The sequence below is a fragment of the Peromyscus leucopus genome, chromosome 4 (genome assembly GCF_004664715.2).
Source record: "Peromyscus leucopus breed LL Stock chromosome 4, UCI_PerLeu_2.1, whole genome shotgun sequence".
Classification (NCBI taxonomy): domain Eukaryota; kingdom Metazoa; phylum Chordata; class Mammalia; order Rodentia; family Cricetidae; genus Peromyscus; species Peromyscus leucopus.
The window spans coordinates 112,177,667-112,201,864 of record NC_051066.1 but is presented as its reverse complement, the minus strand read 5'-3'; the positions used below and the strand labels follow the sequence as shown (position 1 = coordinate 112,201,864).

Below are 24,198 nucleotides of genomic sequence, written 5' to 3'. Positions count from 1 at the left end.
CTTTGTTTTCTTGGGTTCACAGTTTTCCAAAATGGTATAATTGTAATGATGAAAATTAATCAGCACAGAATACTTATAAGTATATTTTATATAAAAAACAAATTTAAAAGACAACAGCTGAGAGCATCTTCACTCTAAAACTGCACTCACTTTGCCCTAGAAGTCCCCAGTAGAGCGCATGGAAGAAGGCTCTTATGGAAGCTGCTGGTATCCACCTTTCTGAATCAGCACTCAAGATGCATTTTGCATTGGAGGAGCAACACACTTTCTGCAGTGAGGCTGCCCTGACTTCCTGGAATGGTGAGAAGCCCATTTACCCATTCACTACCTGACTAAGCTGTGTGTGTGTGTGCATGCTTCTGTTTATATGCCTGTGTGTGTGTGTGTGTGTGTGTGTGTGTGTGTGTGTGTGTGTGACTATGGGTACACACATGTCATGGCACATGTCTGGAGGCAGTGGGTCCACTAAACTTTCTTATAGTTCACTGTGGATGATAAGATTGCATTGTGTTCTCTCTCAAATGAATAAAAAGCAAACTTTCATAGAATGATAACCAATAAGTAGATGTGAGCAAGAATTGGTCAACAAATCATACTTTGGCAACAACTCTTTACCCAGATGCATGCACAGACTTTGCAGTTTTATTAGAAAGATGCCTAAGAAGCAATTGGTACAAGTTCATATGGACCTTTTATCCCTTTTTGCTTTCGGATGTTCATCTGAAAAGGGAGCTATGCACAGAACAATATTTTTGGCCAATGGAATGGAACACTTGATTTTAACTGCTAAAGCACAGATGTCTCTAGATTCCCCTAGTCCAATTTAGTTAAAAGTGCTAAAGTGAAGGGATCAATATCTTTTTGACAGTCTATCCTGATGAAGCATCTTTCTGTTATACTATTAAGGAATTATTGATTATGCCCATGTAGATGATAGACTGGAAACTGTTACACTAACAACAGGCCTTGATACTGTGGAGAATAGTGATGGGATCTGCAGAGAAAGGGAAAGTGATGTGCACAGTGGGATGCCGGGCAAGGGAAGACATGCTATACCCTGTAAGGATCTGATGCACCATGCAGCAGGCCCCAGTATTCAAGGGCATGAGGGTCTCCTCTGGGGGGAGAAGAATCATTTAAAAGCATTCAAAGAAATAAAATCCCAACCACTCTCTAGAGATCTTTTCCCCTATAAACAATAGCACTAAAGAAGATGGATAAGGGATGGAAATAGAGATCTTTCCCCCCCATAAACAATAGCACTAAAGAAGATGGATAAGGGATGGAAAGAATTCCTTTCATACCCAAGTATAGTTACACCCAGTTATCCTCAGTACTTGCCCTAGTGAAATTAAGTCTTTTGACTTAAACATAAGATTACTGTTGAGCATTTGGGACTTGGAGAAACGATGGAGCAAATTCATATGACTTAAGAAGTGGGAGAAAATGGGATATAGCTATGGGGAAGAAAACAGATGACAATGAGAAAAAGGAAAGGAAATTCAGACATTCTTGGGTGTTTTTACACTTGTACATACAATGTGGTGCTACTTAAAATGGGGTATGTGGATGGCAGTAGCAACATTATCATCACGTGGGAGATTTTAAAGAATTCGGACTCTGGGGGCCTCTCCTCAGATCTACTGAAACTGATTCCCTGGGTGGGAATTGTCTAGGGTGCAAGGAGGTCTAGTACGGTTCCCAGGTGATTCTGACTTGCTCAATTTAAGCATGACTGCTCTGGAGCCGGAGGAATGCCTGCTCAGCCCTGTGGGCTTAATCTCCAGTACTGCACAGGTTAGGTGTTGTAGAACTTGTCTGTGTAATTGCAGCACTTGGAAAGCAGAGTCAGGAGGATCAGAAGTTTAAGGGCATCATATGCTACATAGTGAGTTGGAGGTCAGCCCTCTTAAAAACAAAAGAAAGAAAGAGAGAAAGGAAGTGAGGGAGGGGGAGAGAAAGGGAGAGAGAGAGAAGAAAAACAGCAAAAACACTGCTTTAATCTGTAACCACATGCATTTTAATTCACTTGCATATCCATGACAAAAAACAAAAGAAAGAAAATCCCAAATAACTAAATTCTGCAAGGTAGGACTAATCATTTGACCTGTGTTCCTAATTAAGCTTTATCCATTAAAATGTAATTAGAGGGCATCATATTCATAAGACCACCCACCTAGTAGAAGGAATAGCCAGAAAAACAGTACCTATTTATATTTGCTACCTAAGGGTTACAGTTTTAGCAAAAAGCTTTAAGTGCAGACAAAATAAAACTCCATTTTGTCTTTGTACCTGCTCTGCCAGATAATATAATCTTTTCTTTCACCCAAATCTTCACATTTTAAAAGGTAACAGAGCCTAGACCCTCTGGATAATCCAGAGGCAGGGAAACAATTGGTAAGGTTTGCTTGATTGCTCATAGTAAGAAACAGTGCTGCACACAATCACATCCAGGTAACTTCAGAGTAACAGGATGCAGAAGAGTTCGAGTCAGAAACAGGGCAGCATAGAAGTTCTTCACGGCTCTGAAACACCATCAGCTTCCACTCAGATAAACAACATGCCCAGGATCTCACTTCCTGGCACCCAGAGCTTTCTAAAAAACGAGGTTCTAAACAGCTCTAAAGAGTAGGTCATGGAAACCTGTGCCAGGCAAATGAGATCTACTATGGAGTCTCCACAACTCTGTCCTTAGCTTTACTGAAGAAAAGGCGTCAACTGATTTACTACAGGCACATTGGGGGAGAAAGATGCTGCTCTAATATTTAAAAAATGGTATAAAATGCTAAATGAATGATCAGCAAGGATAGGCTCACTCCCCTTTCCTCTCTCTTTTATCTTTCCATCAAAGAATAAAGAAAGAGAAAGATTTTAATTACTTTCTTACCTATTTCCAACTACAAAAATGTAAAAATCAGCTTCTAATGACAATGTGGTGACAATGTGGTGTGGTGACGTGTGTGAGGGAGTTGATAACCAGTGATAAAATAGAGCCATGTTTTGTTTTTTTTTTTTAACTGTCACCAAGTAAGACCTATTTCCTCTTTCTTATTTTGGCTTTTCCTGCTCTCTATGCAGCTCTCAATTCTCCAGGACCTTAGCTGCTATTATGCTTATAGGAAATGAAGTAGAAATGGAGGCGGCACTGAAATCAATGTATCTTATTAGCAACAGGGAAAAGAAAGCAAAACCACCTGACCCTAGAGACTGCATTAGTCCTGCTACATAGGGCTGAGCTTAAGGCAGAGCCTGACACTGGCGGCTCCCAGCATGTGCCTCCCCTAGCTCTCCATGATTCTAACCTGCTATACTTCATGATTCTGCAAAGGAAGTTTCCCTCTATCCCGTGGATAGAACCCAGAGACGGATGGTGCTAAAAGTTTAGATGTGAGAAGTGAACTTGTCTGACTAAATGGAGAATCCAAGAATATATATAGTCTGCTCAGACTCTCCTCCACTCCACTAAGCACCCCAAGAAGGAATCCCGTTAGCCTAGACAGTGCTGCACAAACTTCCATGTGCACACATGTTGCCTGGGTATCTTGTTAAGTACAGATACTGACTCAGTGTATCTGCATTGCTAATAAGCTGCTAGGAGATATTGATGCTGCCTGTCTGGGGAATCAGGTTACGGCCATCTGTGACCAAGAGGCCCTGAAAAGCAGATGAAAAATGAATCCAAAGCTACCACTGAGGGAAGAGGAGCACATACTCCACACAAAGCAACTCAGGGACTCAGTCTTCCTCTCCTTCCTACCTCTTGAAGGTAGAGATTAGCATACTAAACAGAAAGAGGGAGCAAGATTCCAGTGGTCCTCATTTTCTCTTGTCTTGTTGCACGATGCTGGGTTCCATGTAGCAGTGAAACTTCCTGTTGAGGTTACAAGGCTGAGGTCCTTAGAAAATGTTGAGGTCTGATCTTTTGAATGTCACAGACCTTTACATTCCAAAGCCTGTTGCTTTCCAGATGAGCTCTGTCTCCTTGTGTTACAAGATTTGAAGTTGCCCTGCCTAAAGCTGTTTTGATTCTGGAGAAATTAATGGGCTAAGGGTAGAACTCCACATAGGATGTGCAGGAAGCCGGTGGGGGTGGGGATGTGGAAGAACAGTGGAGGAAGAAGAAAGCACTGTTTGGGGATGACACTTTGATTGAAATCCCAGGGCATTTACTTTTCTGGATTATCCTGTAGTCTCTTTACAACCTACAGAAACCACGCCGATTCCATCAGTCTCATCCAAACATTCAAGGTATCCCCTTGCATAAGGAGAAGCTAAGAAGAAGGAAATACCAAGAACAAAGCCTATGACTTTCCACAGTGACAGGGAATGGCTTGCCTCCTCATAAAGAATATGGATGACAGAGCCAGAAAAGCATGAGACATCTGTTTTCTTTAAATACTTCAATTTAAAAAGTAAAAGCTTCCAAAATTTATGAGTAAAATTTTAAAAATCCTGTACAGTTATGAAGTTGTTTATTAAGCAGACAAAGAAAAGCCATCTGTGAGAGGAAATGAGTCCTCCAAGAGGAGCAAGAGTAGTACCTATCCTCAAGACCTTAGAACAGGTTCTGAACTACAACAGCATACTGCAGTAGGAAGCACATGCTTAGTAGATGGCTGGCCCAGGAAGTGATGAGGAACTGACCACGTGGTAAGGTTTTCTCTTCTCTCTTAAAACATTTGCCACCTAGAAAGCCAGATTCCCACCCATCTCACCAGATTTAAGATGATGAATGAACCAAAGTACATGAAAAAGCTAAGGGAAACAAAACTCAACAAACACAGAAGGAGGAGGCAGAGGGGTTAAGGAAATAAAGGGGGGCTAATTAACTTCGGAGAACTGTGGCACAAGAATGTGGATAATATCTGGGTAAAGATTACAAACACAGTAATCGGATGACTACCATGAAGTGGGTGGGAATGACTTAAAACCTTTTCAAGTAAAAGAAATACTGTATGGCACTGAACAGATTCCTCAAAGGTGGAGGCATCTGTGTGGATATATGAAGTCCCTCTCTTGTCTCAGTGCATGTATGCTTGTAGTAATAGTTTCTGATGTGTGGCCCTATGCACTGTAAGCCACTGAGCCTACGCGCATCATGAAGAGAAGACCTTTGGCAAAGACATGATTTGTTTGTGCAAAGGGGCAAACCAGGCACTGCCCATTCTCTTTTCTGAGGCACTACCTAGTGTCTACCATGATGCTTCCTTTCCCTCCTCTTGCTGGGGATTGAACACAGGACCTCATGTATGCTAAGTATGTGTTCTACCACCGCACAACTCCAACAGCTCCGTCCTGCCACTTCAAGCATGTCCTTCTTATATGGTATGATTGTGAACTTAAATGCTTTCCAAACAAGACTGTGTTCTCCACTCCTTACTCAAACTTTTCTATTTATGTGTGTTGTGGGGAAAGGGTGATTTTTTTTTCTTTCTTTTCAGATTAAAAAGAGCCTCTGTGGGTTTTGCTAAAAAAATGTTTTGTACATGAAAAAAGTTCATTTTAGTTGTAACCAAAGTTGTGATCTTTGCTTGTTCTAAAATACTTTTCCTTGCCCTTAAGCAAATTTTGTTGCCAGTTGTAGTTGCTAAGTGAATTGTATTCTAAATTGAGCTCTGAGCTTGTTTTGAAAATAAAAAGTAAAAATTTCACCTGCAATCTAGTTGGCCTAACACTATATTTTGCCTAAGAGCTCAAGAGTCAAATATTTGAACCTACGAATTTTTCTTACATGCAAACCCTTAAAAGACAAAAATACAGGTTTCTAGTCCATGCAAAGGTTTGAGGAAAAGTTAGCAATGGAGAATCCAAATATAGTGTCATAAATTCAATCCATTCTCTTTCCATTTATGAGATCAATAGAATCAAAGTACCTTAAAAATCATCTTGCAAAAAAAAAAAAAAAACAATACAGACACATTTAATTAAATAAATACATGACAAGTTTCACACATACACACAGAACCGGAGCTTACACATCACAGCGTGAAACCAACAGGAAGTGGTGTGCAAAGCCAGCGTGGAGGAAGCACAAGGACACACGGGCAGCCGCTGATGTTTGCACCTGGTCAAGCCATCATGGAAAGATCAGCAGGTCAGAAGGCAAGCGAGGAAGGGTACGTGACGCAAGCATGCAGTGAGGACACTGGGGAGGCAAGCCACTGCACACAGACTTATGGAGTTAATGTATGAAAAAGCTTACTTCGTTTAGAAAGCTCACTAATTGGTCTACCGTTAAATAATCAGTTTTGTCTCCATTGCTGAAAAGAAATGTATTAGAAAAAGTAAGTTTTTGTATATGACGCTACAGTAGGTACGATTTACATGTTGACATTGGTTCATAATTCTATACTCATTTTCTAACCCTGGAGTAGGTGGATTCTCAGCGTGGTCAGGGACTGCAGTGGGGGCAGGAGGAACCCGACAACCGCGACAAAGGAAAGATAACATTCCCACTAGGTCACAGAAGTTGCCTGCGATGTGCAGTTCTTTAGCATTATCAAAAGACATTCCTTCCGAAACAACATGTAAGTCATCCATTTGAAATAACTGGAATGAATGAACTTCTCAACAACATATTAACATTCCAAATCGAATCTAGTTAGTTCACATAATGGGTTAATACCTAAAGGAGCAGGTTAAAATCGGAGGTCGTTAGTAAAGCCAATGCCAGGGGGGGGGAATAAACGTTCCAAGTGCTGTAATTAATCTAAATCAAAGTTTCTAAAAATAAAAAAAAAAACAACCTCAGAGTGGGCTTCTATGCTAATAAATTAAGGGGTGAAAATGTAACCCTGACTAGACATACTAGAGCTAGCAACATATATTTAAAGATTACAGCAAAAAATGGTTTCAAAATTTACAGGGGCAAAGATAGTACTATATAACACTTCCCCATAATGAGAACTTACATTTTCTTAAAGAGGTCTTCTATATCTGTCCGAGGACAAATCTTTTGTGTCAGTTCATAGAACTTTTCATAAGTAAATGCAGCAGGCTCAATTTCATCATTCTGTGGAGAATAAAAAAGGACAGGTATTAAGGAACATCTTTCTCCTTAGAGAACGGCTATCTATAAGGACCTGAAGTAAAGCCCTGGGCACTTGGAGTAACCACAGCAAATGAAATAAGGCTTCCCCAGTTATCCACATGGCATGGATGACACATGAGACACTTAGTGACATCTGCCTCCAGCATAGCTTTCTCTGGGAAATGCCTCATCAACTGAATACACAGAAAATTTTCTACTCTTCTTGCGGGAGGAAAGTAAGTATTCTCACAGAGGATATGGGATAATCAAGCCCAATATTTAATTATATTTATTTTGTGAATTTTTAGAGGGTCACAGAAAGGGACAGGAGCAACCAATAAGATTTACCTGTCACACTCTGAAAAGTAACTTTCAAACAAGACTTTTAAAGGCACACATCTGAGGCACAAGTCTCTCTTGCAGTAAGAAAAAAAATTAATTTCAATGACTTGAATACAAAGGGTCATGAACATAAATGGACGGGATAGAAAGGAATCCTTCATGACATCCTGCAAGGCTGTCTGGAGGAACTGAATTTATTAGTTAATAATTCATGCTGATGCTATGCTAGGTTAAGGCAGTGTGGCTGGGTGTTCTAAAGTAAACTCCATAAACTGTATAGAGAACAGCTGCCCTTCTTTCCTATCACCTTAATAAAGTTGACAAAAATTATTTTGAAGTGAAAGAGTTGGATTTTAAAACACTTTGAAAAGTGTTAACATGATCAGTGAAAGGGAAGAAAGTTAACTGTTCTCTGTCAGTGGCTCTAACTGATGCCAGTTTAACACAGTAACCTGGTCAATCACATATGAATGGATAAACAAACAACAGCATCAATGGTTTTAGAAATATGGTTAAGTCAGTGAATACCTTGCCACTGGGCAGACCTAATTCCTTGAGGGCTTGAAAGATCACCTTTTCTGTTTTCCCCGATGCAAAGGTTCTGGTAATACTACAGCAGGAGAGAAAGAAAAAACAAATCAAGTTACTGCTCCTTCTGCTTTCTCTGATGCAACGATCCAAATATTTTAGAGATGGTGGGTTGAGGGCAAGGGAAAGAATAAAACTACCTTTTATTTGATGTTGTTTTATATAACCAAATTAACTCTTCCCTCTGGTTGCCAGGGCCAATTCTAACACAAGTAGTCCCTTTTGGTGCTTGTGAACAAGTGGGTGTTGGACAAATGCAATGATACATTTGGATCCTGGAGCATGGCTGATGGTATAGAGGCTCTAAAGGTGCATGTGAATGAGGTCTGCACTTAGAGAAAGCCTGTGACTCCTATTCTCCTGGCTTGCATGTTTACTACAGTGTAGACCCAGTACCAGACATATTTCAGCTGTCTTCATCTAAGCACTCTTGAGACATCCTGCCATGCTAGTCATTTAAGAGGTCTGGGTTTTACCATGAAAATGGTGGGGAAGGACCCAGTTAATTATTTCATCAGAATCATGGCTCTTCCCAAGACATGGTATTTCAGAATAGCCTTTTAGCTAGTAAGTACAGGGAGCATCAATGCTTGTCAAATTTTAACACCTTAATGGCCAAACTTCCTTATGTAAAAGGAGGAGATACTGACCCACACACATTATAAATGCATTGGAGATACTTAAAATGAAAATTATCTGAGTGGGAGAGGTTAGGGGATATTTGGTATCCAGACACAGTACATATGACTCTCAGACTTGTCTCTGTCTTTCAAAGAGGTCTTACTCACTTGCTGATTAGAAACTCAGGTCATGAACTACTATGGTTATTGAAAGGCTAAATTCAGAAGGGCAGCCTTGACTTGAAAATGAAGATGACTTTCACCTGTGAAATGTGGCTTTTCAGTGGCGCATTAGCATCTCACACCCAGCCTTCACATACACCCCACTGTTTATATTCAATGAATGTAAGCACTGACGGCCAGTTCCTCTTGGTGAGTGTGAGAAAGCACCACTTCAACTGCAGAGTACAGCTTATCAAATTAGACCCAGAGGAAGGAGCTTTACATAAATGCATTATGATGTGTCCATTTAAACCATTACTATTTTATACGAGGCCCATGAAGACTCCAAGAAGTATTTTTAAGTGTCCTTGAGACAATTGTATTCAAACATAAGGGAGGCTGACAATGGAGCCCAGGTGTGCTCTGAAAGCAAGAAAACCAGATAACAGGTTTCTAGCAGAGTGTGTTATGTCTATATTTTTCTCATGTCTTGAGAGTTCATTCAACCTTTAGACACTGACTTGGTTGTAGATACCATTTAACCTTTTCAATTTAAGGGAAAGTGTTTACTCAATGTGTCTTTCTTTATGAAAGTATTCATTGATATAAGAACTAAGGGTCCAAAGCAAGGTTAGGTGCCTGTAATTCGGGGGAATAATCTGTGCATAGCAATCTCACGGGTTTCCTAGCTGACTCAAGGCTGCTGGCTTAGACAGGACTGGTTGTAACATGGTGAAAACTGACCACTGTGGCCATAAGGCAGCAGGTCTGGAGTCTGAGCCACTCCTGGGAAGCAGAACCAAGACACCATGGTGGGGGCAGGGGATGAAGCAAGTAGGGAAAACAGGTTTTTGGTGAGTGCTTGGCTAAATGCCAAGAAGCAGGACTTGGAACAAAAAGGTCAAGGAACAAGGAGATGAGATAGAGAGTTGCTGACTTCTCAGACGTGGGTAGGCTTGGGCCAGGCAGCCTACAGACACATTTTCTCACTGTACGTAAAAAGAAAAGAAACCCAGAATGGAAAATAGGCACAGAGGCATTAGTCAAACTATTTCCCCAGAGCAATGTGTATTGCCTCTGCTCCAGACATCTTTCAAATCATTATTGAGTCTGAAAATTCGTCTACTGTGATATGGAGGCTAAGAAGGGAGTCTGAATTCTCTGGTTTCTAGAAAGATGCACTTTAACTAGGGTCCAACACACTAATCACACACAGTTTGAGACACTTTAGACATCATGCGAGCATTTCTTGTCAACATACATACTTTACTGATGGTTGCTGATTAAAAAAGGCAGGGCTGTATAGCACATTTATTCACAACAGCCATCTATATGAGTTCACCTGGCCAAAGAGGCGTATCTGGCTTTAGTGCTCTGTCAAGCTTACCCAGGTGCCCAATGAGAATTTTTGTTTGTTTGTTTTGAGATAGGGTCTCTAGCCTAGGATGGCCATAAACTCCCTAAAACCTTGCAGTTCTGGGACTATAGGCATGTGCAATCAAACCTGGATTTAGGGAAGCCAAGGCTTTGAACACAGTAGGCAAGGTCCCTACCAACTAAGCTACACCACAAGTTTCTTAATGAAATTCTATTCAATCAAAATAAACTGTCATTCCTTCCCTTAAAGGAATTTACAGAAGCAAACACACTGAACGCACTGGAGCTGTGCTCAGTCCTACCACAGTTCTGGCTAAATTCTTATTTCAGGGTACTCTGAAAACGACTAGGAGAATATGAGCCTAGAAACCAAGGGAGTCCATTTTTGCCCATATGTGAACATAAATATTTCTAAGACTTTTGAACACCAACTTCTGACACAGTCACCGACTACTAGTGAAGGAGCAGGGTACTGCCCTTTGTAGGGCACTGCAGCTTTAGGGCATGGATGGGTGGATGGTGCAGGCCAGGTTGCTGGCATTATTAGACCTGAGAATCTTGGCCTTCCTTTAGTGGCCCCTCCAGTCACTGTCCACCACAATGCAGATCTCCATCACTCAACTCGCTAGCCATAGGTCGCATTCTGGGTTACAAGGAATGTGAGACAGGACAGTTACTTTCAGAGCATGGTCTAAGAGGGAGGATGAATTGTAGCAGGCTAGGGAGTTTGAGAGAATGGCAGAATATGCAAGATCATACACATAAAAAGAAAAGAGAAGAGGGAGGCAAGGAGCAAGGCACCTTCATCCATCATTCCTGCAGTTTCCTGGGAATTATATTTTGATTTAATGTTCAAGGGCAGGGGCCTTTCCCAAACTACATAAGGACTATGAAGCCAGATCCCTTTTTAACACAATATGCACTATATTAATACTTTCCATTTTAAAACCCTAGAATGATGATGACGAAGTGACATTTTAAAAAGTGTTTATCCTTCACATCCATTAAAACATTCAGAACAATTTCTACCTAACCCTTGGCAGATCGTCTACCAGGAGAGTTATCTGCCTTTTGTTGGCTTGGTATCAATTCTACATCAACTCTGACTAACTGCCCCCAAGACACAGATGGCTTGTGTTAAGCACCTATTAATAATGACAAGCACCAAAAAAAAAAAAAAAAAAAAATCATGTCAAGGAGAGCTAAAGATGATGCCAAAATAGCTAGGCCATTTCTGGCAAAATGGTGGTAATGGCTTTATTTGTGAACATGCTGCCCAGGGATCCACAGAATCAGAATTGTGATGTGATGGGCATGATGGATGGACGGCAGACAAGCGAGACCAGGACTGCTGGTGAGAGATTCTGAGATCATAGTCGCTCTGTTTCCACGGAATCTGTTTTCTAAATCTTTATTGTGGAAAAAAAATGAAATGAAGCATAATAGACAGACTGCTGTCTCCCACACTACCATATGTACACTCTAAAGTATGGCTGTGCACTGTCTATATGACAAGAGTTCTAAGACTGTTTGGAAACAACAAAATAATTGCCTTTTTACTGCTCAAGTTAAGGGAAGTTTTCAATGTAACAAGAATCCTTCTGAAATGTCTTTGGTAACAACGACTAGGCAGGGGTGCTCCCAAGGCTTTTTCATAGACCTGACTTGTTAGAAAACTATTATGGAAAAACCGCCTTCACTTGAGTAGCAGCAAGGCAGCAAAGAATCCTATACATGGACCTGTTAAACACCACAACAGACGTGTGGGGTCTGTGACCTGGTAAGCAGGCCAGGTTGCTGGCATTATTAGACCTGAGAATCTTGGCCTTCCTTTAGTGGCCCCTCCAGTCACTGTCCACCACAATGAGATCTCCATCACTCAACTCTCTAGCTATGAAAGGCTGAATAAAAAGGATACTGCACAGGCTCATCCTCGTGTATTCTAGTCTCTCATAAATATGATTGCAGACACGTCACTTAGGTACTTAAGTTCATGATCCCCACAGCTATGGAATTAAGAAAAATGATGGTGTCTAGGATGGTTCTGCTCTGTGTGACAATGTAAGGGAGTGTGGAGACATTTGCACAGGGGTACAGAATAGAAGCTTTTGGGTAGAATGGAGTATATAGATAGAGAAGCGGGGAAAGAACTCTGGAAATGGTCAGGGGTGGCCAGAATGCCACAGCTGGATTGTATCCATCCATTCAAATATTCTGCACTTGCTGACTTGTTTGTCTTCTGTGTTAAAGATGGACAGTCTAAGACAACACTCTCTAGGCTTCTTTGTTTTGTTAGTCTGTGTCTTTACTAAAGTCATTTCCAGAGACAACATCAACATGAACTTGAGTCAAAAAATCCTGGGAAGAGTGGGTTGGTACACAGGGTGTCTGTGTTTGCTTCAGGCTAAGGACACGTATCTCCTGGCCTCATGTGGACAGATGATGCTCTAGGCTGAGCCCAGCTTCTTTGATGTCTGTGCATGCTTACATAAACATCAAGTAATATGACCCTGGAGAGTTTAGTCAAGAATTTCCATAGCTACCCTCACAAGCCCTGACAGCTACACACAGACCATTAGCAAACGCTGAAATGTGAAAGGAAGTGAAAAGAAGAAAAGAGGAATGCTTGGGGACTCCACCTAGGATGAAATATGTCAGAACTATTAAAGAACACAGGGGAAAGATGCATCTGGCTCACACCCTCTTCCTTTTAGGTTCCATCTGCCTTTTGTTCTCTGTCACTGTTCACTAGGGCGGGTGAGGGAAGAATCTCATCCAATATGAAAATCTAACCGGACTCTACTGTGCTGGTATTAGGGGCCTCTGGGAGGTGGTTTTATTGTTCTTGGGATTGGTATTAGAGCATGATAAAAATCCATCTGAGACAGTTCTCTAGCCCTCTTTCCTTGGGTAAAGGCACAGCTAGAAGAAATTAATCTGCAATTTGTAAGTCCCATGCTGGCACCCTGGTCATGTATTCCCAGCCTACAGGTTATGAGAAATGAACTTCTGTTATGTATATACCAAAGTCTATGGTACTTTAGTGAGCAGCTGAATTTAGGGAAAGCCCCACCTTCTCTGGGGACCAATGAGGAGCAACCTTGGATGAGGAGGCGCTGGCCAGAGGCACAGACTTGGCAGAGTGCACTTTCCTAATCGGGGTTTAGCCAGAAGGAGAGAGGTAGTTGTTGCTCAGATAAGGGGGTGGGGGGTGGGGCACAATATAAATTAGGAAAGCCTAGTGATTCACAGATGAAAATTCAGTGCTACATTTTCAGACATCTTTTACCACAGTTGATGCTTCCTGTTCTGGGGGAGGTGCAACTTTATTTCCACCAGTATTTTTTACAAATTTGAACTACGAAATGACAGAAACTAAGCTTCCAGAAATATCTTAAAGGCAATGAGCACATGCAATGACATTATAGCAGGCTGGGTCTTTGGTTTGGGATGGTGACCGTAAGGAGAGCTGCAGAGAATGTCTCACTCACCTTCTCACTGGAATTTTACCAGTCGTGTTGGTCAGAAATGCCAGTTTCATCCAGCTGGAAAACAAGAGCAACACTGTCTCAGAGCGTCCCACCGGTACCTGCTCCAGCTCTGTAAGAACTTGGAAGAAAAGCTTCTTCATAGAAAACATCTATTCTAAAACTCCTAATTATGAGATGAATTTTGAACCCTCAGATTTTAGTGTGCTCCGTAAAATTTGAATTTAATTCAAGTTACATAATATTTTAATGCTTCCTGGTAACATTTACAATGTATTTACAGTAAAGTATCTTATCGTCTGAAATTCAAATTTAATCAAGAGTACTATTTATTAAAATCTGACACCCATAGGGGAATGAGAATTTGAATGTTTGTACTGAGCAAAACATGGTGCCTGTCCATGCTCGTGTTGGTTTTGCTCTTCATTAAAACACTCAAGTGACAAGAAATGCGACTGTCTCGCCTTGCTCTGAGGGGCGATGGGAAGTCACCACTCCCTATTCTCAAAGTTAGGATGAATAAGGAGTAGAGCCCTCCTTAATCTTCAGTCTTCAGGGAAGGTCTCAGAATGGTGGGTAACTCTGCTTTCCCCAAGTTCTCAGGACATGTAGGGAGCCAGAACATTCAGCACATGTCGGAATCAAAATTTTTCTCAGCTAACGACTTCTATTCCTATTATTTCTAGGCACTAACAGTCTAGCAATTTGCAGATCATCATGTCTTTGGGAAAGTTTCCATCTTAAGTTCCAGAAGCACAAGTTGCTATTATGTCTGGGAGATGTTTTAGGGACAAAGTATCAGGGAAGAAGAACAGGCAAGGAGCTGGCTTAAGCAAACTTGTGTTTCAACTAGTTTTTACACAACCTCATAGGATATGCACCAGCCTTGGTGTCATAGGGGCTGGCTCTGTTATCCTGTTTCAGTGTGTTGTAGAAACAGGAGTATAACCTCCCAGGTATGGGGACTTCCTCTGGAGACACATCCTCTGGAGAAGATGCAGGTCTGCACTCTTGGTGAGCAGCCTGTGACTGGGTGAGCAATAGCTCCTCTGCCCAAAGAGCTGGTGTCTGCATACTGGCCATTCAAATATAAGTAAGCTTTCCATGACTTTGATCCCTTGAAGCCATCAGCAGCCCAAGTCACAGCATGAAACAGTCTCTACGTTCTCTCTAAGGAAATATGCACAATGACTCTGAGGAAGGAGAAACAGCTACACAGCAAATAGGAATCTACAAGCCAGACACTGGGTGAGGTGCTTTCTGCTTTCATCCACATGGCAATCTGGTTCTCTGATGGAGGACTGTGAAGCTAAGGAGTTGCCCAAAGTGGTAACGCTGAGGTTTAGAGCCCAGAGACCACACTGTTAAGCACCCACTAAACAACCAGGAGGTAAGAGAAGCAAGTGTCTATGGGACTGTTGGCCCATCTCTTGGTGTGAGGGCCTCGTTTCACAGAGATGGAAGCTTATCTCTACAACGTCTATATATGCTTGCCTTGGGACCTCATAGCTACCTGCCACTCACAGCCCCTATGAAAGCAGGCAGTCATACACAATTATGGACCACTGATTTTCTAGGATTTCTATTTAAGAAACTTTCATTTGACTCTCAGCAAGGCTACAATTCTGTCAGCACAGTAGACCACTTGAGATTCTAGGAACAGTGAGCTGCAGTAAGATCTTCAGGCCTTGACTAAATCACTGACTGAAATTTAGAAAGACATTTCAAAGAACTCTGAAATCCCAGGCCACATCTTAAGCAGGAAGTGGTACTGCTGGGGCAAGACTTCCTGTTTTACTTCTGTAGCAGATGCTTTTTCAAATGCTTCTTTGAGATCCCTGATTACATATTAAACAGGAAGTGGTATTGCTGGGGGCAGGACTTCCTGCTTTACCTCAGCAGCAGATGCTTTTTCTAATGCTTCTCTTGGCTATACCCTCAAATTGTCAGCTTTACACAATGGAGACCTGAGATACCCTAGCACGCAGCCTACAGGCCAGGCATGCAGAGGTGTCTATCAGAAGATAGACACAAAACCAATGCTTGAAACCCTTCGAGGACTGAGTGGCCAGTGGCTTTTGGCTGTCAATCTTTTTAAAAAAAAAAATACAAGTTTCGTGAAGAGGAGTCATCACAAGTGCCTTGCTAAGTGATAGAAATACAGTAGGTTGGTCAACTTCCAAACTCAGATGTACAGAAGGAAAGGCAGGCAGGAGTTGGCTGATCAGTGATGCACTCTTTACCTCTTAATCAGAACACTTAGCAGAGAAGTCCTAAAAACAAGGGGCATTGCAAACAAAACTCACTGTTTCTTGAGGCATGTCATCGGACTGACATTGTTTGCTCTGAAGTTATGAATGATTGATCTCAGGCCTTCTACCCATTGCTGAAAAAAGAAAAAACAAAGTCCCAGTGAGCAATCTTCTGTTGCCAGGTATGGTGTTTTTATTAGACAGCCTGCCTCCTCTGTGCAATAAAACTACAAACTCTTCTTTATCCCCTTCCTGCCACACAGCCATCTATATTTTACACAGTTGTATTTTATTCTTTAATATACAGCTTTCATTCTTCCCATTAAGATAAATGTGGCATCTGCACTGCATGAAAGACTGGATTGCCTCAAAGGGATGCCACCCACTGGTTGACTTGCTAAGCTTTCTACTTGCAGCCTGTTTAAATAGAAGCCTTATTATTTTAGTTGCTCAGCTCTTTCTAAGCAATGCTGTATAGTACATGCTGATACATCTACCTATTCCATTTTAGAGGACAATGTGATGAGGCCCTTCACTGCAGTGTCTGATTTGTTCCATCCGGGCTGATTACATAGCTTAATCTGTCTGCATTTTCCAGCAAAGCTTTAAAAAGTAAAAGATTCCTTGCCTGCTGCCAGGGTACCCAGAACAGGCAGGGATGTGCTCACATAATTTCTGTATAAGGACTTGGACCTCAGCTGGAGTTCATACCATCACTCCATGGGTTTACAAGGAAAAGTGAAGACAGACTGAGCATGGCAGGGAAGAACTTTGGGTCTGTAAAAGGGCATTTTACTAGAAAAGGCTAGCCCATGAACTAAGGCCAATACTGCTCTTGGATCCAATATCGATGCTAATCAATGCCATGAAAGAGTGACACCTTGGCAACATGCTTTGTAGCAAACTGGTACTTAGGAATAAACAGAGTTAAGACTCCTCTCAAGCCCATTCCCTACCTCCTTAGGTTTTCAGCTAGTGCCAATGGAAGAACGATATGTTGGAATGGGTAGTAACATAAATGTGAACTCCACTGTCATTGATCACATGATTCCTTAAATTCAAATTGAATAGATCTAAAACTGGATGTCTCCGCTGGCACGCAAGTGCTCTAAACCCATGACCAGGCTGCTAGGTGCTGAGAGTGCCCTAGAGAAACACTGTGGTCATCACAGAAGTTCCTGTTGCACAGCACTTCCCATGAGTGCCAGGCTTCACACCACAAGGACAAAAGATTTTATCTGTGCAAGACCTGAGTTGCTGACTGAGTTATAAGGGTGTGATTTGGGGTTTTGGTATTTGATTTCTTCCCATTTTAATTTTGGTAAAACATATAGAACATAAATGTATCCTTCTCAGGGGCATTACATAATTCAGCGAGTCCTGCATCCACCCATTGGCCCCCACTAGCTACCATTCAGTTCTCCGTGTCTATGTAAAAACACAGACTCTGCTAGGTATCCCAAACAATAATAATCATCACACAGAATTTGCCATATTCTCACTGGCTTACTTCTCTAGGCATATTGTTCTCATTTAACATGTGAATGTCATGGCTCATCCATCCATTCTTCTTTCGATGGACACCTGAGCTCCTTCTTCATTTTGGACACTGTACATCATGATATGAATTATTTTGCCTAAGTGCCCAGAGGCAGAATTGCAGAATCACATGAGAATTCTCCCAACTTTACAGGGAAATGCCACACTGCTCTCCATGAGAGCTGTGCCATTTCACATTTCTACCAAGAGTGCATGACGGAGCTAACTTCTCCATCCTCGCTAGCGCCTATTTTTTTTTTTTATAGGAGCCATCCTGTTGGGTGTGAAGCTAATGCCCTTTGCTGCCTCTGAGTGTCCCAGTCATTGCTAACAGCTTTCTGATGGAAGATGGAGGAGCTCTGAGAGGCACCTTCCCTTTGGCAGCTGGCAAAGGCCATTTTCTGAGAACTGTAAATAGCATCAAAAGCTTCAACAAATAGGTGAGGTCTGGGCACTGAGAGAGAAGCAAGAAAGGAAATAGGAGCTTTAAAGAACTGCTTCGTTTCTCATCATCAGACCTCTTGTCCTCTGTCAGGCTAAATATGGACTTGGTTCCCGGGAGATTATCGAATATCCTGTTATTGGCCTAACAAACCACAGGCCCACACAGTTTCCCAGGAGCAGACAGAAAAAGCACAAATAATTTGGATGGCATTAACGGAGGGCATTTTCTGAACCTGAAGGCTTGAGACATATTCCAAAACAGAACAAAGTCCACAGTTTCCTGGGGCACAGAAGTGGCTGGTGCAGAGCAAACGACACGGCTGTTTTTGATTGTGCTAATTTAGTTGTTTCTAGAAATAACCTCCAGACACTGAGGGGAGGGGGAGGGCGGTGTTGAGGAGGCTTAAGTTGCCTTCATCCACTTTTTGAAAACAGCATTGGGGAAGACTGTTTTTATTTGAATGGAAAGGTGATGACCTTGGAGGTCACCGCAGGACCCATGTAGCAGCCAATGCCACCACCATCCTCAGGGCCTGCTCAGCGCTGGGCAGGGAGGCGAGGCTATATTCACAGCTGGCTCGGGGCAGGCCTTCACGTTGGGGTCTTTTCACTCAATGGCTTGTTCCATCTCTCCCTGTCTAATGAGGGGAAGCTCTTCCACTCCTCTCCATCTCCCTGTCAGTACTCAGGTCAAACACAGGAAATAATGAGTCCCACCGACTACAGGACTTGTTTGTGGTTCTTTGTAAACATAAAATAGATGAGAGGCCAGCAGGTGTCAGCAGAGTCCTAGAGTTTTCTTGGAAGTTCGGCCAGGCGTGAGCTTTGGTTATTTCCAGATTAACAATTTTAAAATGGTGATGTAAGATATACCTGTTTGAATTGCTTAAAGTAAGTTTGAAAACTTTATGGGCATTACACCTTCAAAGGTAGGTGCATCTCTGAGCCCTTGGATAACAGACGTGCTTTGTTGGGGACGCAGGCCTGTGATAGTGGGTACTTTCTGGTCCTACTGTCCTGAGTGGACACAAGCAGCCTGGGTGCAACAGAAAGAACTTGGCCATGGCATGGAACAGCACCTGAACACGAAAGAAGGGCACGGTTCCCCCCACTTTCCCAGCAGGCTGTAGCTTTACTAAACTCTCTCACCTTTCTTTCAAATTCTAGTTTTATTTATTTTATTTGTGCTGAATATTGAAGCTAAGACCTTGCGCATACTAAACACACATTCTATCACTGATAACCCCTTTATTCTCTCATTTTTTAATGCTTTCTAAATTAAGACTTATTGTATCCCTTCTCAGGAAAATGGAAACCTTGAAGAGACTTCTGAAGGATTTTGCTAGGCATGTAGGAGAGGGGGAGGTTCCTGGGGACACTGGGCTTATCTTCTAGCACTTGACCTTGACCTTATTTTCTCCATGCAGACAGCCATGACAGCCAGACAGCACCCAGCCTCCTAGCAAGTGTCTGGGTCTTCCTCTGTATGTCTCTCCTTGCTATAGAACACTAGGAAACATTGTACCAAACAAACAAACAAAAAAAACCCTCCTCACTAAGAGGATGCAAAAAGACACAATTACAGGAAAACTAGACTAAAACCACATGAATTTTAAACAGAGCAGAAATGCCAATGTTTTTCCTTTAAAAAAGTAAGGCACAGGCAAGGGGTTCACTGCAAATTCAAGGTCAGATTGCTCTACAAAGCCCAGGAAGCCAGGCTTGTGGTTTAGCTTCCTCCTTCCTCCGCCCCATTCCATGTCCCAGATTCCAGTCCAGCTCTTTCTAGAGTCATCATCATCCCAAATCTCCTTATTCATCTGAGGAGACCACCAACAGAATTTCATTCCATTCTTCAGTCCCTACTCTACATGCAGTGGGATTCATCTGAAGGATGTATGCCCAACAGTAGCCAGAGATCTGCTAGTTAAAGGATCCCAGCACAAGGAGTGCACACCTGCACTCCCAGGGGCCAGCCTAAGCTATACTGTGGGAGCTTCTCCCTCCCTCCCTCCCTCCCTTCCTCCTTTCTCCCTCCCTCCTTGGCCCTTCCTCCATCCCTCCTTCCCTCCCTCCCCACTTCCCTCCTCTTCCCTCCCTTCCCTCACCTTCTGAACCAGCATCAGGATGACTTGGAAGTTGTTAAAATATAAGTGATCACGTCTAACCTCCTGACTCAGTGTGTAAAGATGGGGAATCATAGAATGGGGAACAAAAATCTGTTTCTTTTTAATTTCTAATTTTTGGGGATAGAGCATGTAAACTAGGGTGTCATAAATGGGAGGTGAGTGCTTTACCACCAACCCATAGCCTCAGCCTTCAGAAATCTGTTTGTAATAAGTTTTGCAGTTGATTCTTCTGTAAACTCTGATAGAAGAATCAAGTTCTAAACACACACACACACACACACACACACACACACACACACACACACAGACAAATGGCCACACACATACACATACACAGACACACACGGACAAACACACACACGGACACACACACATGGACACAGACACGGACACTCCACCCGGGTGTGATTCCCAGTCAAAGGGCAGCAAGTTTTCCAGGGAACTTGTTAGAAATGTAGTCTTAGGTGTCATCATAGATGCCCTGGAACAGAATCTATGTTTGCCAGGTGAGCCTGTGCATATTCATTTGGGAAGCATGGGTTGAAAAGAGTAGTCCTTCCCAATCTGTTAGTCTCCCACTGCCCCATCCAGGAGGCTCTAGCTAGGCTGTTTCTGTCTGAATGTGTTTAGGCCATAATAAAATGCCATAACTAGGTGGCCTATAAACAAAATACATTTATTTCTCAATTTCTGGAGGCTGGGAAGACCAAGACCAAGGAACCAGCAAATGTGGTGTTTGGTGAGTGCCCATGTTCTGGTTTGCAGATGATGCCCTCTATACATTGTGGGAAAATAACATGCGTCTTTCTGGGCTGCCTTTATTTCCCCCAAACTTCCCACTCTCACAATCCCATCTTCTCCTAAAGGCCACACCCCCTAATGCTATTGTCTTGGGGATTAGAAGTTCAACACATGAACATAGTGGGACTTACAGCTTCAAAGGAGCTGAAGTTGTCAGTATGCTTCAACAAAAACTTAAGGGAGAAAGTGTTTATTTACTCTGGCTTAAAATTCAACTACAATCTATCATGCCTAGGAAGTCATGGTACAAGGACATCCCTGAGACAGCTGGGTGCATCTATCCAGTCAAGAAACAAAGGGTAATGAATGCTTGCTAATGTTGAGCTCCTTTTCTTTAATTTATTCAGTCCAGGTTCCTCTGCCTGTGGAATGGTCTTACCCACAATTAATATGCCCCCACATTAATTAATGTAGTCAAGATAACCCCCTACAGGCATGCCCAGAAGCTCAGCTCTCAGATTCTAGATTCTATGACATTAACCATCACAGAAGTTGCACAACCCTGGACTGAACTTTCTAAAACCTTGAGACAATGAGCCCTCCTGTTTTTGTTCCTTTGTGTATTTTGGTCACAGTCATGGATGGGAAGGCTAATGAATACACAAGTAATTTTGGAGCAGGTTTCTCCAGCTGGTAATTTCAGTACCCCCTAGGTCTTTATCAGAAATTCCATATCCTGAACCAAAATAATCGGCAATTTCATGAGTGGGTCCCCATTATTTTGCACTTTAGCCCTGCAGATAACTTAAATGTAATAATCATTATAGTATGCTTATGTTAATGAGAGAAAAAGAGAATTGAAGGGGGTGTGATCACTGGACAATAAGCCTGAATTAGGAGACTGGTGCCTTATCCATCAGGAACTGAGAGCCTGTCTTATAATAATTTTATTTTTTTAATTCATTTTCCTTATGTATAATTTATGTATAGTAAATAATCACTAGGCTTTTGAATCAAGTCTATTCAAATGAGAAATAACCACCCTCAGAATGAATACTGCCAATCAGGACATTTCTATATTTTAAATCTTCATTCCCTAGTTTTCAATAAAGCTTTTCAAGTACCCATATTCCCCACTGCATTGATGAAGTAGTTTATAGAGAGTTTCAGAAGCCGCAGGCAGCTTGGTTAAGGAGGTAGAACACAGACAGGGAAATGCCGGAGCTGTTGGTTTCTAGGATCCTATGGGCAGCAGGAGTTAGCCTGGAGGGAGCATATCAGAGTACCAGTATCTCCTGTTAGAAGGAGGTGCCCAAAATTAAGACAGTGGCTTGCTGTGGGATGTTCTGTATGTTAAATGTGTTGCTCTGATTGGTTAATAAAAAAAAAAAAAACACTGATTGGCTGGTAGCCAGACAGCAATTATAGGCGGGACAAGGAGAGAGGAGAATTCTGGGAAGTGGAAGGCTGAGTCAGAGAGATGCTGACAGCTGCCACCACGAAAAGCAAGATGTACGATACTGGCAAGCCACGAGCCACAGAGCAACTTATAGACTAATAAATATGGGTTAATTTAAGATATAAGAACTAGATAAACAAAAAGCCTGTTGCGGCCATACAGTTTATAAGCAATATAAATCTCTGTGTTTACTTGGTTGGGTCTAAGCGGCTGCGGGACTGGCGGGTGATAGAGATTTGTCCTGACAGAGGGCCAGGCAGAACTGGAGAAAACTCCAGCTACAGTGGCTAGTGTAGAAAGAGTGGGTTTTTTGGGAGAATGCTTACCAGACTACCACATACAGAAACCAGATAGCAATACACTTCCCGGGACAGTGGTAGTGATCAGAATATGACTTGGGCCAGTGACTCCAGTCAGCAGGAGATTCTAGAGGCCAATGACCAACAATCCAAATTCTCAGCACAGGACTGAGGTTCAAGAATTAAGAAACTGCAGAGGGTAGAGGCTGAGTAAATAGGAGCTGACTACAAAAGTTTATAAGCCAAGGACCAACCACTAAATTGTGTTATGACATAAATATCTTATATTCATGTATGAAATTATGAAAGACTACATAATAATAATAATAATGTAAAAGTAAATAATAATAAAGTAAAAGTTAAAAAAAAAATCACATCAACTACTTTCTCGTGACTCTACCACATAGAAAAATTCAGGCACTAGGCATATCTCTCAAGGTGTTGGGACTCCTGCATGTAAACAGATAGACAATGGTAGTGCCAAAGGCAAGAACAAACGAGGCAAGGAAACCCGAAGGTCACCACCAATGATGCCTGTGTAAAAAGAGAGTAAGATAACAGAGTTGGGTTATGACAACAGAACCAAGACACAGCCATCTGAAAGCCCAGGACAAACAGTGAAATTCTGAGTTGTGGTAGCAAAGAGCAAACTGCCTCTGAGACCAGTGAGCAGGAAGGTAGGAGATGTCTGTCCGTAACTCAGCAGAAGAAAGGCAACCCACTTATAATCACAGAGGCCCTCGGGAAATGATTGAAATTTTCACCATGTGTCCAAATTGGGAAGGTAGATGGGGGAACTGAAGAGAGTAACTGGAACCTTTTTCCTTGGCATGGTCTGAAAATCTCCATATCTTCATCCTTTCCAGAGAGAAGCTGGAGAAAGTTAAAGAGGGAACAGATTCCTAAATCACTTTCTGAGCTTGGAGGATGAGCGTCCGGGTAGGAAGTAGGCTATGCATATGGTGGTGTGTTTGACAGACAGATCTGGCAAAGCTTGGGTTGTAGTTAGAAACTCCTGGTCACAGTAAGTTCAGTCACTGAGACGGTCAAAACAGGCTGTCAGTCTGGCTGGCTATCTTGACAACACTGGATGGTTAGGTCAAAAAGGACCTCTAAATAGACACTAGAAAGGAGAGGGCAAAGTGCTGTTCTCGGTAATAACTCAGGCAAGTGTCACTTCAAATGCCATCTGTCCACTGGCATTACTCAGGTTTTCTTTCTTTTTTCTTTTTTGCATTGCGTGAGCCTGATTTCAATGGTATCTTGTAACATGTCCTTTTGAATCTATACAATCTTACCCCCACTTACTCCACATATTGTTACATATACAACAGGAGAAAGAAAACCTGGGCATACTCAGTATATGTAAAGGCCTTGTGCTTGCTTTTTATCTCCTGACTTCAGATAAATGACATGTGTTAATGCTTCAAAGTCTGTGGTGCACCTATATTCCTACAAAGCCCCAAACACATTTGAAAGAAAATGAGGTAATTCAGTTTATTTCATACAACACTCATTTGACATTCATATGGAGAGCTCTAAAATATTTGAGGAACTTTAAAATTCTGAGAGAACCAAAAGCATCAATCTTCGACCACCAGTTTGGTTAGGGCTATATTTGTCTCAACTGTTGATTCTGCAGCATCCTGAAGACGAAGAGTGAGCAAGCAGCTGGTGAATTCAAGCCCATACATGAAGATGCATCTCCACAGAAGCCTCACCTACAGT

The 24,198-nt window shown here is 42.1% G+C and overlaps 1 protein-coding gene across 20 annotated transcripts in view; it reads right to left on the bottom strand.

Moving 5' to 3' along the window:
• Positions 1-24,198, bottom strand: part of Plcb4 (phospholipase C beta 4) — a 385,025-nt gene that overhangs the window by 73,244 nt on the left and 287,583 nt on the right. For all 20 annotated transcript variants that reach the window (XM_037205240.1, XM_028884521.2, XM_028884514.2 and 17 more), the window contains 5 exons: positions 15,914-15,993; positions 13,611-13,664; positions 7,901-7,982; positions 6,912-7,012; positions 6,203-6,260 (listed from right to left, as the gene is read on the bottom strand). In XM_037205240.1, the coding sequence (XP_037061135.1) occupies positions 6,203-6,260; positions 6,912-7,012; positions 7,901-7,982; positions 13,611-13,664; positions 15,914-15,993 (375 nt within the window). The remainder of the gene's footprint in view (positions 1-6,202; positions 6,261-6,911; positions 7,013-7,900; positions 7,983-13,610; positions 13,665-15,913; positions 15,994-24,198) is intronic.